Source organism: Drosophila santomea, chromosome 2L, assembly GCF_016746245.2.
Source record: "Drosophila santomea strain STO CAGO 1482 chromosome 2L, Prin_Dsan_1.1, whole genome shotgun sequence".
In the NCBI taxonomy this organism is placed as follows: Eukaryota; Metazoa; Arthropoda; class Insecta; order Diptera; family Drosophilidae; genus Drosophila; species Drosophila santomea.
This window is the reverse complement of record NC_053016.2, coordinates 19,474,212-19,491,951: the sequence shown is the minus strand read 5'-3', so window position 1 is coordinate 19,491,951 and position 17,740 is coordinate 19,474,212. Positions and strand designations below refer to the sequence as shown.

Sequence of the window (17,740 nt, the reverse complement as noted above, 5' to 3'; positions counted from 1 at the left end):
GCTGGAGATTTACTTATTACAGTCCTGGAGTCCTGGGCCAACATCCTGTTTAGTGGGAGGAGGGGTGATTTGCTTTGTTTTGAAGTCGCTTCATTGGCCCCTTTACCTTTTTTTCGACAGCTCCTCTGCTGACTCTCGACACCCTTCTGTGTATTTGGGACGTAATTTGTGCCCCGAAGGAGGTCGCAGGACAAAGGACACTGCAGTCAGCAGGGACAGGCTGTTGCTTCGTGCTCTCAGTGACTTTGACAGTTTTATACGATTTATGTCACGGTAAATTAAAAATTACGCGTGCCTCCTGTCTCCGTCTCACAACTCTGTAAGGCATAGGACGGTTAGTCTCGAGATTGGATATGTATGGCTGCGTTAGGGGGTTAATTCTATTGAGTGGGTGAGATTAGAAAATAACGATATATAAACCGTCATGGGTAAGGTTCCAATTTTGCTTATGGCTGATATTGTGGAATACTTTCAAAGGACATGGATTGATGAATAATTTGATAAATGGTTTGAATTTGCATAACTGCCTGTTTTATGTCTTGGTCAGAAATAAAATTCAACATAAGAGATAAGAAAAGAACGAAGAAACGAATCTTTCGGACTAAAAACAGAAAGATATGTTGTATACTTAAAGAAAGTGTTTTTTGGCAAGCAAACTTAAATGGATTATTGCATCAATTAAAAGCAAAACTTTTATCGTCGATCTAAACATAGTAAACAAATCTAAAGCTTCACTTATTCTATTCAGCAACTCGCAAATCTGTGTTGCACATTTTTCCCATTCACAAACCCAATCGTTTTTCATTCCCCGTGAAATAGGAGCTCACAAAAAATGTATAAAATTTCGCAAGGAAATCTGGAACGTTAATCTCTTCGTTAAACTCAAGTTATTTACAGGTCAACAAGTCAGCAGCTCTTTTTGCAATGGAAACGACAAAAATACAAAAACGAAGCCTTGAACCCACCCAGTTCACAAAAAAGAGTTCCCCTCGGCCTAAACGACCATTTAGCAGACACTTGTGTGGCCCATTTTGTCCGCCTTGCCGCGACAAATTGTGTAAAAAATAAAATAGGTTTCTGGACAAAAATTGCAGAGAAAGCCGGAAAATTTAACAAATCCTCAAATAATTTGAACGTCTGGGCGCACCTAGTGTGTGTGTATGTGTTTGGGGGCGTGGCAACAAGGTAACAGTATAAATTTCCACCTGTGCTCCGTTTGAGGAAGAACATGCTGCCACTGCAATTTTCGCCTTTCGCATTGGAAAATGAATGCAAAAGCGAGCAAAAATCGCCAAAAAAAGAGAGAAACCTGGTATTTCCCCCACACACAAGTGAGATCGAAAAAGGATAATAAAAAGCTCATTGCAACAAATTCCTGCACAATTTTCTGGTGTTGGATTAGAAACGGAAGGCGAGGGCTTTTGAAAGGAACCACCTTTAAAAGGAGACCAGACACCACGTGGTGGTCCTCCATTTTTCGACTCATTCCAGAGGCCAGCATTTTTACTTTTCCTATTTTCTTTTATTATTTAGCCCAGCTACGCGAGTGTGCCTCACTTTCAGCTGTTTGATCCTTGCACTTTTTCATAGCTTTTACCCTGCAAACTCCTCGTTCCACCCTACTATCTATTTTCCTTTTAGACTTTTTTTTCGTACTTGAACATTTCCCACGTTGCTTTACACTCGGGCACTTGTTCGTGGGATTTTATGAGCTTAGTTGGCGATTTAGCGATGCTTGTCTTATTTAGTTTTTAAATAAATGGCCAAGGATGTTAAGTTGGCTTTGGGCTTGGCGTTCTTATGGTAAAAGGAACTGGCTGAAACTTGTTGGATTTCTTATGGCATCACCCTTTATCTGATTTTAAGGATTTAGAGGGCTTTAGATGGACTTAAATATCAAGAAATTATTTAAATATTTGAAATCAATAGGGGTTTATTTTTGTTCTCAAAGGTATCTTAAAATATGCAGTCAAAATATTAGTATGATACTACCTCATTTCATCTATATTGATGCATCCTTTTCAACACTTTTTAAAACGTGCGTTGTTTTATTGATGGTAAACACCACACTTATAACTACAGGAAGTTTAACAAATAAAGATATAAAAATGAAAACATTTGTGGTTCCGCACTTGATATACCTTTCAGCGAATGCATTCGCAATTACTGAACGGGAGACATTAAATTAAGCCAACCGAAAAGTGGAAAATGTGCCATTAAAAACCAAACACCACGGAGTCAACTCTTTAAGCGTAAACAGAAGAGGAGGGCGGGCCTGACTGTCACGGGTTTTTGTGCTTAAATTTCATAATCAACACAAAGGACAGGCACAGACACAGATACAGACTGAGTCCTGGATGTCGGCGTTGAATGGCTCCAGCGATCCTGGAGAAGGGGGAGGCGACTTGGTCAGAATTGGTGGTTCTGCGATTGCAAGGACCTCAGCTCATGTGCCTGTGACTGACGGAGTGGGTCTGTGTTTGTGTTTGTGCAGGACAAACAACAACAGCAGGAGCATTCATTTTCGCTAAACCAGAAGAAGTGACATAAAAATGCATTAAGCTGAAATTGTCAACAATTTTTCAAGCCACCCCCAAAGGACGAAGGAGCATCCACATCCGCATCAGCATCCCCGACGCGTTGGCGTCAAGTCCGCCTGAATAAACCTCCCTCTGTTTTCGAAACGGGAGGCTGATAACCCCAGATGGCAGTCAAATCTGACTGAATAATGACTGCACAATGTCGAGATACTAATAGTGCTGGATGGGTCCAGAAAAGGGCGAGTGCAAGCTGGGAATCGTATTGGGTTTCAGCGGAATAGGATTTTACATAATGTCAGCACAAATTATGATGTATTTGGCGCCAGTCATCCCCATGATATTTCAGAGGTTAAGGGGCTAAGTGCTGAACAACCCCCAAGTTTCCTGCTAATGGAAAATTTAAATGCCAGTTTGCAGTTTTGGTCCATCTGTTGCATGGGAGTAAGTGTTACTCAAAAGCCAAGCTCCATAAACTTGTACTTTGAGAACTTTCCTTCACTTGGCCAAGATACTCATACTTAGTTAGTTGCCGGTTCCTTCGTGTAAACTATGTGGTCAGTCAGGCAAATTCTGCTCTCGGACTGGGAGTTCATGTGGAAGGGAAATTATGGGCAAGATGGGGTCATAGTCCTGGCCCAACTTTTGGCTTACTTCTGCATAGTTTAGCTCTTTTCAATTAGCTGGCCGTAAGTTTCCGAAATATGCTTTGACAGAAAGTGTCATAATTTCAAAAGCAGAGAGTTAGGAGAGGATATTCTAAGGTCGAAATTTAATTCATTCTGAACCAATTTAAGTTAGCTTTCCAAAAAAAAGTCAATAAAATTTAAATTAATATTTATAATATTTTTATGGGGTCATATCTGAGCAATTCGAAAAAAAATATCTTGTCGAAGAGAAATATTATATATAGCCAATATTATGAGAGTAAATGTATTTACTTTCCCATTTATGTTTTATTAAATTCGAATTTATAAACTTTATATATAAGCCCGTGCAAGCCATCATAGCTTGATTAATACTAGAATCCATATGGTTAAAGTCGGACTTAAGATCAACTAGGGCACATGTCCTTGGAAAAGAGTTGGACAAGGAGGTGCACAAAGGCCATGCACACCATCCAATTCGATTATATGACAGTCGCCTAATCCAACTGAAATCCTTGGCCTGCACAAATGTAACCAACCCGCAGAGCAATCTGTTAACCGAAGCGACACATGGAGCACTCCCATTTCCGGATCCACATGGTGGTGTAATGCTGGGCGGGTGTAAATCAGAGCGCTGCTGGACATTTGCTTGACACTCGAGTCTGGTCGGCACTTCTTAATATATGCCATGCATGTTGCATAAACAAGATTTAAACAAAAGGCAGCGGCAGAAGCAAATATTTGCCGCCGCGTGTCGCCAACAATGAGGTTGGATGCTCTCCAAGGATTTAGAGTGGAGAGTGGGCCGGATGGCCGGGATGCCCTGCTGAATCTGCCTTTTCACTGCCACACTGCGATGGCGAGTGCGGTCTCGTTTTTACTTTGTGTGCCTCTCACGTTGTGCTCGTTATTCATATTTATTGCACACGTTGTGGGGACGTAGTTCCACCTCCTCCGTAGGAGTCCTGCGGGACCCGCTTCCCCGCTTCCCCGCTTCCTCGTTACCTCGACCATCCGCCAAATGGAGGGGTTGCATGTGCATTGTCCTTGCGAGCGGTTGGAGGCCAGAGGCTCGGGGGCTCATAGGCGTACTCCTCGTGTCTAGCTGTAAAAACTTTGCAATTACAGTTATTTGATGGGATTCAGAAAGCACCTCCCACGGTCGTGCTGGCTGTTTGGACATTCATTTGTTGCCGGATTGTTGCAACCTTGTCTATTTAGTGTGGCATGAAATGGAAGCCACAGAAGGCAAAAGGCAGAAGGCGCCAAACGACAGAGAAACTACAAAAGAGAGTCTAAATTAATGAAAGGGAATTGAGTTGCAGTTGGGGAAAATCGCCTTTTAATGGTAACTTAACCCGACATACGTAGAATGGGTCCCGAGAGCTGTGTAATTGGATCAAAATGAGAGTTTCCATATTCTGAAGTGGCCCTTGGCTCATGACAGGTGTTAAAGGGCTCGCGAGCAAATTGGTTGCAGATTTCATAAACAAAACAACCTCACGTCCTTAAATATCAAATTCCTAATCCATGTTGATTCTTTTTACAGTGCTCCTCTAAATTTAAAAACCCATTAGACATTTGCTTTAAACATACAATTCCCGTGAAACGCTTATCCCAGATATAAAAAATCAAATATGTAACTTGTCTCCGAGTTTATGAGTCTCTCAGCAGCGTTGCATTTTTTACGACATGGACATAAAATCAATTTTAATTTCATCTCAAATAATCAGCCAACAATTTATTCATATTTTATTGGCGAAAAACAATAAATTCCAGGAGTGGGTTGAACGGGTATAACGGCTGTTTTTGTCTGTGCCTGTTATAAGCTGATTTATAATGCCAAGCTGGGACAAAAAAAAATTGGGACAGTAAAACAGGAAACCAGACATACGTAGAAATGTCAGACATATCCTGAAAATATATTTTGAAATACGTATGGGCGAGCATATTGGTATGTGGGTGTTCAGTCAGTTAGAGATTTGTGGCACAAAACACAAAACCATGCCGAAAGCGATGTCAATACGTGATCAGACTGGATATTAAAATCCCTAGTTTCAATAGCGGATGGTCGATATCAAGTTACTCTTCCAAGTAAAAATATATTTTATAATCTAAGCAGGCAACAATAATATAAGCATATAACATTCGAATCAGTTATTTTAGTTGTACAGTCGAATTCCCCATTGAATTTCTACATTTTCGAGACCATATATTTATTATAAGTGCCGCTAAGAATTTCAAATACCAGCTCATTCAAAAGGGTAAAAGCCTGGCCAAAAATGTCGTGGGAATTGTCGAGTCAATGAAATCCGCTTGGGATTTATTTAATAAAAATTTCAAAAAATAAAACACAAAATGTGCGTTATAAATTATGCACAACGGCCTAGGCCAAACCGAAGAAACGTTGTTAAAAAGAATTAAATGATAATAAAATAAAAGCAAACAGAGAATTAAATATGCGAATCGCGATGATTTTTTATCGCTTCCGGATGATTTTTATTAGACACGGCCCACGGGGCTTGTTTGTTTAGTCCCTTTTCGCGGAAAGCATGGCAGCTTTAAATAATTAAATATAATTTGTTGGTGTGTTCTTTTTTTATTTGGCGTGTTATTGTTCCATTTCAGAGATGACCGCGGCATTACGGGATGTCCGGGTTCGAGTTCCCCACGCGGTGAGGCGTAGTGAGAAGGCCATACTGAAATGCTTCTATGACATCGAGGATGACAGTCTGTACTCGGTGAAATGGTATAAGGGCAGACGAGAGTTCTACCGGTACACTCCAAAGGAAACGCCGCCCATGAAGGTCTTTCACTTCCCAGGAGTCAAAGTGAGGGTAAGTTCAGCACAGATTTTTTGTAATTTTAAAAAATTGCAATTCTCACTTTGGTTTTATTTTTTTAATAATTATCAGAAAAGAAATTATTACAAATATATTGTAATACGTAATAATCAATTAACTTGTGTTTTAACACTTTTACGACTCAAATCATATCGCCAAATCACACCTCTTCTGTTAGGTATTCAAATAAATCTGGCATGGGAAATTGTTTTATGGCCGTAAATTTTTATTTTAGTTTTCCCATGCCATTTGCAAAGCCAATAAAAGAGCGGATGGAACAGGAGCAAAAGTCGAAGCCAAATAAATTAAACTAAACTAAACGGGTTGCGGCTTAAACAATGTAAAACATTTGCATTTCCAGGGCATTCGAATCGAACGAAACGCTACAGTTAACGAGGAGAGGCAGACACATGTGAAATTTCAATGCGCAATCAAATCAAAACACGGTTTTTAACTTCCGCTTCACGGCAGTTGGGAGCCGGAAAAACAGAGGACCCGTGTGCTGAACTTTTGCATTCTCTATTCCCTTTCGGGTCTTAGTCTACGCTTTTTAGTTTTTGAAACACTCCGGGCATTGCCGGGAATATTTTTCAATAAATATTGGCATTTTTAAATTGGTTTCAAAATTATTCAGGCGTATAAAGAAACACGTTGGCATTTTATTTATTTGCTTACCGCTTTTGTGTGTTTGCCGTATTTTTCATTCCAATTTTTGTATCTCACTCATGTGACAAAAATACGACCAAAGTTCATTTCTTTATTTGGAGAGTTCTCCGTTATTGAAACTAGTGAAAATAGTGGCAGAATAGACTCGGTTGCCAATAGGAAAAAAATATACAAAAAAGGTAAAATGCACCATTTACTGTCGAGAATTTATAAAAACATTGAAACCGGGTTCGAATGCCAGCGAGTATGTTTTAAAAGTGCGAATGCTTTTAAGGCAATAATTCTGTCTGTTTCAAGCAAGACTTCTGGATTCCAGTGAATAAATAAGTTATTATTGAATGGCGTTATCCATTTTCGACATCGAGTACTTATATGTAGGTAATAAATTATATAACTGAAATTATTAAAGATTCCTAGAAGGTTGGACGATAAATATGTTGGTACCAGCGTCAAAAAAACAGGCACATATTTTAAACTATTATTACAAGCCCCTATTAAATATGAGTAAAAAGAATACAAATGGAAGCCGGAAGTAATCCAACGAGATACGTTTGTTGAAATTTTTCATCTGGCCAAAAAGAACGATATGTATAAATAAATAGAGGGTCGCTCTGGACAGTTAAAAAAATATATATACGTTTTAAATCACCCTCCACTCATGGCACCTGAATTTTTGTTAACTTTTTTGCAGCGCGTGTCCTCAAACGAGAGCCAAGTGGTACTCGATGCGGTAACAATGGCTACATCCGGTAAATACAGTTGCGAAGTATCGGCGGATGCGCCCTCATTTCATACATTAATAGCGGCAGCAGAATTGGAAGTTATTGGTAAGTGAAAAATGCATTCACGTGAAAATAAGTTGAGAAACATTTCCGCTTATATATGTATTGTCGAAGGGGCTATCTGAATTTGATGAAACTCGTTAAAGAGGTTGCAGGGAATCGATAAGTCAAGAAACTTTAAGTTGGCTTGGGCGCACATATTAAACTAATTTCGGTCTGCAGCAATGTGAATGCTCAGCTAAATTAATTTTCATTTCGAGTGTTTCCCAAGTCGAAGAAAAAGTCAGAGAAGTCAAGCTCTCCCCAGGCGGGAGTCAAATACAGAGACAAACTTGCCAACTTGACCAACTGTCGTATTCAATTGGCCAGACCAGACCAAGACCTTTCGGAAAGACTCAAAATACTTGTGTGTGGATTGTGGACATAAAACTTAAAAATAAACTCCAAGTTCGAATGTTTTTGCAGTTAAGCAGACAAAATACAAACAAATTTGAGGGTAAACGAGATAAAGATGAAGACATTTAAGCCGGCAAACAAAGTGAAAGCCTTGAGAGCAAACATTTTGCTAATGCCAATGGAGACGGTCAATAAACTGCCAAATCGACTGTGTGGGTTGTTTGGGCTAGAAAACGTTGACGTAGGTGAGCTTAAATTGGCTTGACAAACTTTTGAAAGTGTCTATTTCATGTTTATGTGTCACATGGATGCGACTGTAAGTCTGCAGGCTTTCATTTCGGTTTTCAAGGATAATGGACAAGTCGAGGATTTCTTTTTTTTATGATATATCAGAGACTGGTTCACTTGGAAGAAAGTTTGCCAACTTATCACATGTTCCCATTAGTGAAAAAGCAATGAAAAAGATTTGCCATTAGAAATGGTTCACTTCTAAAGGTAGTCCCATTTTCAATTTAGTTAAAGTTTATCAGATTATTTTCATTATTAATAGGAAGTATACATTTATTTTTCATTCCTAAAAAATGAATTCGGTTTATCTTATGATACGCCATTATTTGAATATAATTTTATTCTTTGGCGACATTTTTTTTTCGTTTCGTGTTCGTATCCGTTTGCATATTTAGGTCTTTGCTTTAGGTCTCATTGCAACACGAAATTAAAATTCCGTCTTTGTAGACCTGGAGAGTTCGTAATTATTTCAATTATGAAATGGTCCTCGACACACATACAAACACACAGTCACACATTCACGCATCTGTGGGATATTGATTGGGGCACACATGCACCCACACGAGCAACCACATAACATTACACATACCCACTCGGCAATCCAAATTGACAGGACGACAGGTTGGGTCACAAGTTTGGGCCGGATTCTGGTTTCCGATTGCCGCAGAGAATCAAAAATATAGTGACAATCGATCCGGTTTACCTTTGAACTGATGCCATCTCATTTTTGCCTGTTTTCCACCTCTCTGTTCACTTTTTTCGTCCTTGCAGAAACGCCCCACAATGCGCCATTCATAACAGGCATACGTCCTCGATACCGGGTCGGCGACATATTGCGAGGTAATTGCACATCGCGACACTCGCGGCCGGCGGCCAATCTCACATGGACAGTGAATAATGAAGAGGTGAGTGCCGTGCCCAACCCCCCCATTAATGTAGCCATCCCCCCTCTTCCTTCCAACACCCCAGGATGCGCCCGAAATTATGCAAACACAATTTTCTTGTTTTCAAGCGTTGGCATCTGCCGGGAATTTATGCGCCTGCTTTTCAATGGGCGGGAGGTGGGCTTAAGGCCCCCCTGTAATTACCAGAAAAACACACGCATTCGCGGATATCAACTCAATGGTTCTACGCCCCTGACCCGCCCACATTTCGGTAGCGTTAAATTTTAGGTGTAGTTTTTTACCCAACACAACCATATCCATATCCTGAAAACAGAGAATATGGAAATGGATCGGGAGAATCGGCAAAATTAAGAGGCAGACGAAAGCCCTCTTGAATCGGGAACAACTTTCATCGTTTTGCATATTACAGTTCTCAATTAGTTTTGCCCCTGTCGGAATTCCAAATTACCACCAAGACAGGACACTCAGAGGAACACAATAAATTCTATGGGGAAGTGCTACAAAAGATTTTGATACGGTTAGAAAATGTTTCTTCTCAATAGAAGTATAAAATAGTTCAAATGCAAATGATCATTTATATGGTGCTCATTAAATTGCTCAATAGGGTCCCATTTATAATATTTCATTTGTATGGAGAAATCGTTTTTTATTCAGCTTATTAGCAACCCCATTATTTTAAGGGAAGAAAAAATTTAATAATTGTAAAGAGAGCAGTGCAACATTGAAATTAATATATTTTTAAAAATAGCCACATCGTTTGTGCAATCTATAAAATGTAGCTGATGGCACATAATTTAATGCATTTATCCTGCAAAGCAAAACGAGATCGAAACATACAGAAAATGGAATAATAAAAGCTAAGTAATTAGCTTACATATGCTGATCAAGCGGGAAAGGGAGTGAAAGAGCAAGAAGAGGCTGCAGAGCGGGACAGCGACAGTTTTCAGCATCACTCAACGGCAAACAATGCTTATTGGTGCTGCATAATACAAGCCACAGCGGAAACGGGGAAATGGGTAACAGGCGGTTGAGAAAACAAGGCTAACACGTACACCGACGCAGAGCACAAACGTGCATGCAACGCACACACACTCAGACTCACACTCACACTCACACACTCAGGCGTATACACGTTAAGCCCCACACCTACACAGACCACAATGGGGCGATGGTTGAATGGAAAAGCGAATGCCACCGAACTGGTAGGTGAATTGAGTTGAGTTGGCCACGCTCGGTTGATTGGATCTGCGAAGGCCAGGCTTTCACTAGATTCCACGCCACTACACCCCGTCCCCGCTTGTTGGCCACAAAATGCGCTTAAACAATAAGCCAACAAAGACATACCGCCAAAACCAGGCAACAAACCATCTAAATAAACGCGAAACAGTGCAACTGGCCGAAGCTAGACGCACAAAAAGAAATATCTCATATTGCTCTTAGGGACTTCAAAGTGAAAACGGGCAATCTAATTTACCAGCCAGAAAGTCAATTAAAGTCACAGTTTTAAAAAGAAAAACTGCTTTTACAATTTAAAATCTAGTATTGTTACTGCTTATTTGTTTTCAACCAAATTTAACCAGCCAAACGCCGAAAAAGAACATACATTTCTAATACATTTTATCGCATATTCCTTAGGTAAATCCTGCTCTAGTGCGACACCATAAAATACTTCGTGATGCTCGTAATGACATGGAAACTGCAGTTGTAGGTATCCACTTTGTAGTCACCGATCAGCACTTTGATAACGGAAAGCTTAAGGTTTGTTTTTTGTTTATGATATTTTAAGTACTCGCTTACAAATACATACGACATACCACAGCTCCGCTGCAGTGCCCAATTGCACGATGTTTATTGGAAAACCACCGAAAAGATTGTTCTTGAAGCAGACCTTTTTCCAAAACACGGAACTGGGGCCAACGGAAATCATGTAAATCCCGACGATTTCTATGATCAATATGCCCTTCACGAGGATCACTTGCACAATAAAAAGAACAGCTATCTGACGCAGCTACAGGGTGAGTTGGGCAGCCTAATACTTTTATTTAAACAACACACCTACAGTACACGAACACTTTTACAAGAGTTTATAACGATTTAGAAACTACAGACGAACTTTAAAAACTATCAAATTGTATCTTTGCAACAAACTAAATAATACTTTAATATCCTTAAATGGATTAACAAATTCATAAAAAGGATTTAATTCATACTTTTTAAATAGTTTTTAATTTATTTTCTTTTCAAAAATGAATTAATCGATATACCTGAACATGTTTAATTCATGCAGTAACGTACAGAAGAAGCTCGTCTGTAGTTAGGTGGAGAATACATCCAGAATACATCGAATACATGTCCTGCATTTCTGTCTGCATTTCTCTCTATTTCTCGCTAGAATTCTTTTTCTATCATTTTGTACCCTCAGGCGAAGAAGACGACGGAAGCGAGGGCGGATTAGGGGATGGAGGAGCCGCCTGGCGAGGAGCCGGTTCGTCCAGTTCCCGCCTGAGTCCGAGCTCAAGTCAATCCTGTTGGATGGTCGGTTGGTCGCTAATGGCGGTCCTCAGTTGGACGCTGGCCAGGCAATTAGTGTCGCCGTTGCAGTCGATGATGACAAAGACCGACGGTGCAACGTGCAACATGAGGGAAAGGTGCACAAGCCGGCGGACAAGACCCCATGGAATGCGGGTCAGCGCAACAAAGCAAAAGCAAAAGCAAGAGCAAAGGCAAATGCAGCAGGGGCATTGCAAGTGCTGCCTGCGGGTGTCGAAAAGCAGCTGGAAAGGACGTGGATATGTGTGTGGATGTGGATACGGCAGGATCAACAGCAGATGTATCAGGCAATTAACATGATTCAATTGTCACACAACTCCAGTGCCACAAGCCGCCAGGGGTGGAAATTAAAACGGAGTCCAGCGAAAGCTATAGTTAGAGGATGTTGGAGGAGAATTCAGCCCAAGGCCAAGACCCAGAAGCAACTGCAGGATGTATCCAAAGTACTTACACTAACAAGACACCAGACACTCGTTTCAGCTAGCTCAAAGTAACTTCAAATGCATTTAAGGCAAGAATACAAAACATACAAACATACAAAGACAATGTAAGCCAGATACGCGATATACAAGCCAAGCGCCAGTTCATCAAAAATGCAACGATATCTATTTGTTTGACTTTCCCAAGATGGAGATGGTCAAGAGGTTTACGCTTTTGACAGCTTTCAAAAATAAGATTTCTCGTATTTCTCATAATGCTAATATTATATTTCGAAACCTCTCCAGAGATCATTTCACGAAGCAAATGAAAAATGTTGTGCTAAGCTTTTAAATTTAGGTTCTCTATACATTTATATTTATATATACAAATTCAAGTTTATTTATAAAACGTATAAATGATATTTATATATATGTATATGTTCTATATAAAAACAAAATTATAACATATGCGCCTAAATGTATTTGCCCCAAAAAGAAAACAAAAGGCAAGAGTAAGCAATTAGGTCTTAAGTCTAAATATTGCCTATATATGTAAAAGTATATATGTATTGTAATTGTATATATTATATAAAAGAAGCAAAAAACAGAGACATGTATGATATAAGAATTTACGGTAGATAATCAAAATAAAAACGAAAGCGAGAAAGAAACGGTATTTTATTTGATGGGGTTCCTTCTTTCAGATAATTAACTTACTCATCTCTTTTAAGTAATTACTAATTTAAAAAAAAAACAAATTATTCTCTTCCATTTAATTGCCAGAGTAATTAGATTTCCACATAAACCTTCATATTATCCATTTTTCCGCACAATAACATGATAAAATGGTCCACATTTGTTAGTTTCTGAAGAAACAAAAAAGTCTAAGATACAGGCTACTAGCCCCCGGGGATGATGATCTCGGGGCATTCCCGTATAATAAATGGCCAGCAATAAATGCGAGCTGGAATTGGGGACTCGAGAGGACATCTCGCAACGGCCATTAGCCTGTGCTGTTGTCCTTGTTGCTGCCAAACAATTAGCATAACTAAAACGCTCAATTAAGCGCCTAAAATGCTCCTGCAGAAGGACCCCTGATCCTTTGTCCAAAGCTCTGTCTCCTGTCTCCTTTGGACTAATGCAATTTTCACCTGGCTCCCTTTATTACACACTTCTTCGCTCTCCCTTTTATTTTTGCTGGCCCTCCTTTTGCATTGTGAACTTTCCTTGGTTTCTCTACCATTGTCTCCAGCCGCTTAATGTTTATTTTTAATTATATTTTTTCGCCCATTGCTGTTTTTGCCCGGCGCTTCCATTTGGTGGTTTCATTTTTGTGCATGTGCTCTTTGGTTTTTTGCCCGCAGTCGGTCGGTGGGTGTAATAAACGTTAATGGCGGTTGACCACAAAGAGAAATGGTCGCACTTCATTCTTGGTTTATCGGGCCGAAGACAATTCTCTGCCCTCTGTGTTACAGGCATTAAATTTCAGTGGCCCGTCTTAATTGGAATATTGTTATCAGCTGTTTAGTGGCTTAATTATGTCAAAATCCCTATCATGAAATCGGCCGGAGTTGAATCATATTCAGGCAAAGTACGAAAATCGTTTACCATTTCGAGCGGAACTTCTGGCCAAAAGTTGCCAACAAAAATCGGCTAAAAGCATTTAACAGCCAAAGTCAAGCCCAACAAGAAGTGCACGAAGAGAACTTTCCATTATATTTTGGATAGTTCTTTTTTCTCCTTTGTTGGCTGCATCTGAAGAAAGTTTTGTTCGCCTGCCCCAAACAAGAAAAGAAAATAAAAAAAGGAATTTAATAAAGTTGACGTCTTAGAGGGAAAGTAAAGCGGCTTTTAAAAATGTTGCAGGCACAACTCGGCTTTGGCTTTTCACTTAACCAACAACACGAACAACAGCCAGATACATTTAAGTAGATGTAGCTACATATTCATAATGCTGATTTCCCCCCCGCACCTCGCCGTTGTCCTGGAGATTGAAAATTTATTCAAAGTCTGCCGAGTTTTGTCAAGTCTGTCACGAAGGCGGGGCCCGAGTCCTGCAAGTGGCTCCGCCCCAGGATAATAACTTTAACTTGAAAAGTAGCCTGGCAAGCCGCTTTCCTTTGTTAGTTCCCCGCTTTACCAAGTCCCTGAACTGAAATTTACATTCGGGGATACGTTTAAGTAGGAGAAAGTAAAGCTGCCTGTTGTCGTAATTGTGCAGAAACTCAAGATGTTTGCCATGAATATTATGTGTGATTAGAAACACTTGAGAGGTCATCAGCTGCGCACAGGCTGCAGAGACTGCTGCATTTCAGATAAGCACTTTATTTATGTTGCATATCAACGACTTCAGTGTTTCTTCTTTTTCTGAAATAAACCACGTAAGACAAAGTTTTTAATTTAATTAAAATTTTAAATTTATTTTTTAATTTAGTTTTTCTTCGAGCTCCGTGAACTGTATCCTACCCCTACCTACTCCTTGAGCAAGGTATTGAATGCGTTTTATGCCATTTATAATGGACATTTGATGGCTGGCTAAAACAACATCGAGTTTTAACAAATTAAATACAATTTGTATTTCGAAATTTGCGAAAGCAACATTTTAAGCTGCAAAACTAAAATATATGTGTGCCTTTCCGAAACACTTAAGCCAGTTATCACACCACTTTTAAATCACCCTTTCAGCAGGTGCAAGTGCAAATAAAGTCACGCATGTCATCATATCCTTCTCAGGAACTCGGGAACGGGAACTCCTTTCTCCGGTGATAAACCATGACTTTGGGGCTCCCACCGCACTCCAGTAACCACACGGCACACAAACAGACTCACGCACAAACACATTTAAAGTCATAAATTTTTATTTATATGATGATGACTTAAGTTCTACGTGCGTTACCTCAGCACCCGTAGCATCCTGCCCCCGATCCTGCCCCTGATCCTGTCCCTGTCCCTGTCCCTGCCCACCGAATGGTTACAACATCCTTTGGCTGGGCTTTAGTTAAGTGCATGATTATGCTTTTAGTGGCACGTTGTGGTTTTGTCAGTCAGTTTGCGATGGTGGATTTTCGCCCCAAAACGCAATCCTCATTCCAACTCAGACTGAGATTCCCAAACCGAGCTTCAAATTCTTTGTGTTGCAATGTGGCAAGATGAACAAGTTCTGGTCTTCGACTCCGGCACACGTGCGTTAATGGAAAATTCTCTTTGGATTACCCCACATTTTCGTTTCCAAACTCTGGTTATGGTTGTTCTTTGGTGGTTTTTACTTTTTAGTGTTTGAGTTGTATGAGTTTTGTTTAAAAAATGTGTAAAAATAACGTACTTAAGCTGCCCTGCATTGAAAGAGTTCTTGTTACTTTATTATAACGCAATTATAAGTTTGAAAAGGTAAGCTGACTTTTGGCTAATTAAAATCTATTTCCATTGAAATGAATTGACGGCGGAAGAAAGGCACCATCAAATGAACATAACTGAACTTTATAAGCTTCATTTCTACACTATCAGTTGCAAAATGTTGTTCAATTTTATTTCAATATATGAGGTCAGTAGACTTATAAAACAAAGCTCAACCAGCATATAATTTCAATGGTTTACCTCAACAAAATAAAAATGCGAAAACATAAAGTTGGAAACGAAAAATATTGATAACACATAAAATGTATAGGCACAGTTGGACTCAAGGATTTAGCGTGTGTTTTGCCACAAACTAGTCGCAAAAACAGGCACAGCAGCCAAAAATAAGTAATCAAGTTTGATGGCAGTGTGTTAACGCCAAGAGGACATAACAAGAATATCCCGCAAAAGGAAACTAAACTACAATAGAATTCCATACATCGACATCCAACATTCCGGCTATAAAATATGTCTAGGAAAAAATAAAAGCTATGACTTATGACGACAGAGCAACAAACTAACGAACTGTCGTATACATTTTAATAGTGCATGCCGCTGACTACATAAAATGTGCAAACATAATTATTGGCCAGAATGCAAGTCAAACAAGGATTTAATGGCAGAGCACAGCCAGCATGAGTGCGTAAATTATTGTGTCGGCCAAAGGAATTAAAACATTTCTGAAACAAGTGCCAGACAAACCAGCACAGACACTGTCTGCGCTTCAGGCACTTTGCCATGAGTCAGCTGGGGGCTTGCCAAAAAGCAGCGCCGTAAAAAGAAACATCACCATAAATTCAAGTCAAACAAAGCGTTTGCGTCTTATTGCCACAAGCTGCGAGTTGGGCTAAAAGCAAGTTTGTCGCCTTGCCAACTGCCAGGCTGGATTCTAATGCTGCCGTCGCCGAAAATGTTGCACTTTATAAAGCGTAAGCACTCTCGGTGCGAGTGCCAAGATCGCTCAATCGAGGATGTTCTTGATGAATATAATTAAATCGGATTTTTTACCAGCTAGAGAGCATACATGATGAATATAATAAAATCGGATTCTTTACCATACAAAAATGATTTTAATAATTTGTTTGTTAACTAATATTAATATAATAGATCCGTAAAAAATGACAACTTAAGGGGTAGCTTTTGAAATTAACTCAATGAGTTCATTTCGGTATAACTAGTACACCGAAAATATTTGTAAATAATGAGTCATCTAACTCGAGAACAACTGACTTTTTGCTGTTGCACCACCGACACCACCGACACCACGACAACCACCAACCACCAACTACCTACACCACAATTATGTGAGATGGCTTCGTAGGATGGCAAACATTTGTCCTGTCGGCTGAGAGAATCCTGCGGAACAACAGCCAAGCCAGGACAAAAAAAATTACAGCTTCCGTGCGTTGGCATGCGTTGTCTAACTGAGATTCAGTGGGGCTGTTACCGTCCCATTGGTTTCAGTGGTTCCAATGCTGCCAGGGGTTACGGCTGGAAGCGGTGCTGCCGCCGGGGTGTGTAGTCTGTGGCGAAATGATGCGACAAAGTAAGTAGCAAATGAGGTTGCCATTTCTCCTTCTTCGGCTGCCTGTGTTTACTGCAACATAAATCAAAATCAAAGCCAGGACAGAAAAACAACACGCCGGAGGCGAGCCAAGGATTCGCATATGTACATATTTCCCCATTTTCGGGCTTAGAATGGAGTGTGGTGTCGGGCAAGGGGTTCAGGAAATGCAGCCATGTAGCCTAACACACTTAGATACGTTGAGATAAACAAATTTTTCAAGTTTTCTCTCTTTTTTTTCGTACGGATACAGCGAGTCAAGTAGACTTTTTGATGTTGCGTGCAAAGTGTAAGATAAGTGACATGTGCCCTACACTTCAGAAGAGATTCAATTTAAAAGTCTTTAAGCCTTTGAGAACTAAAAGATTAAAACTATACAAAATTTATTAAATTTCCTAAAAGCTGTAAGCTTAAAAATAAATATAAATATGACTTAATCAAAGACATCCACGTTTGTCAAAACTTTGAGCCCCAGATGTATGAATACACAAAAAATACCGTCTTATCTTTCCACGCAGGAAAAAAAAGAAGAATAATGCCTGATTGTGTTGTGTAATATTCATTGACAGATCATCCGCTTTTGTAAGCGTTTTTTTGTTTTTCCAACAAATTTAGACTGCCACAGACATGAGAGCATTTTCCAATTAGTTTAAAAACTAATTGCAGCTGGAACGAAAAACGTGAAAACTAATAAAATTCACAAATCCATTTAATTAAATGTCCGTTCAACTTGGTGCGCGCCTCTGGCGA

General features: G+C 39.7%; 1 protein-coding gene across 2 annotated transcripts in view; it reads left to right on the top strand.

Annotated features, from left to right (window-relative positions):
* LOC120458762 overlaps positions 1-12,684 on the top strand; it is a 32,107-nt gene extending 19,423 nt beyond the window's left edge. The window contains exons 3-8 of one of the 2 annotated variants that reach the window (XM_039646536.1): positions 5,813-6,021; positions 7,385-7,520; positions 8,931-9,064; positions 10,700-10,822; positions 10,884-11,079; positions 11,457-12,684. In XM_039646536.1, the coding sequence (XP_039502470.1) occupies positions 5,813-6,021; positions 7,385-7,520; positions 8,931-9,064; positions 10,700-10,822; positions 10,884-11,079; positions 11,457-11,914 (1,256 nt within the window). In that variant the 3' untranslated portion in view covers positions 11,915-12,684. The remainder of the gene's footprint in view (positions 1-5,812; positions 6,022-7,384; positions 7,521-8,930; positions 9,065-10,699; positions 10,823-10,883; positions 11,080-11,456) is intronic. The other variant, XM_039646537.1, reaches the window with a different exon arrangement.
* Positions 12,685-17,740: the final 5,056 nt, after the last annotated feature.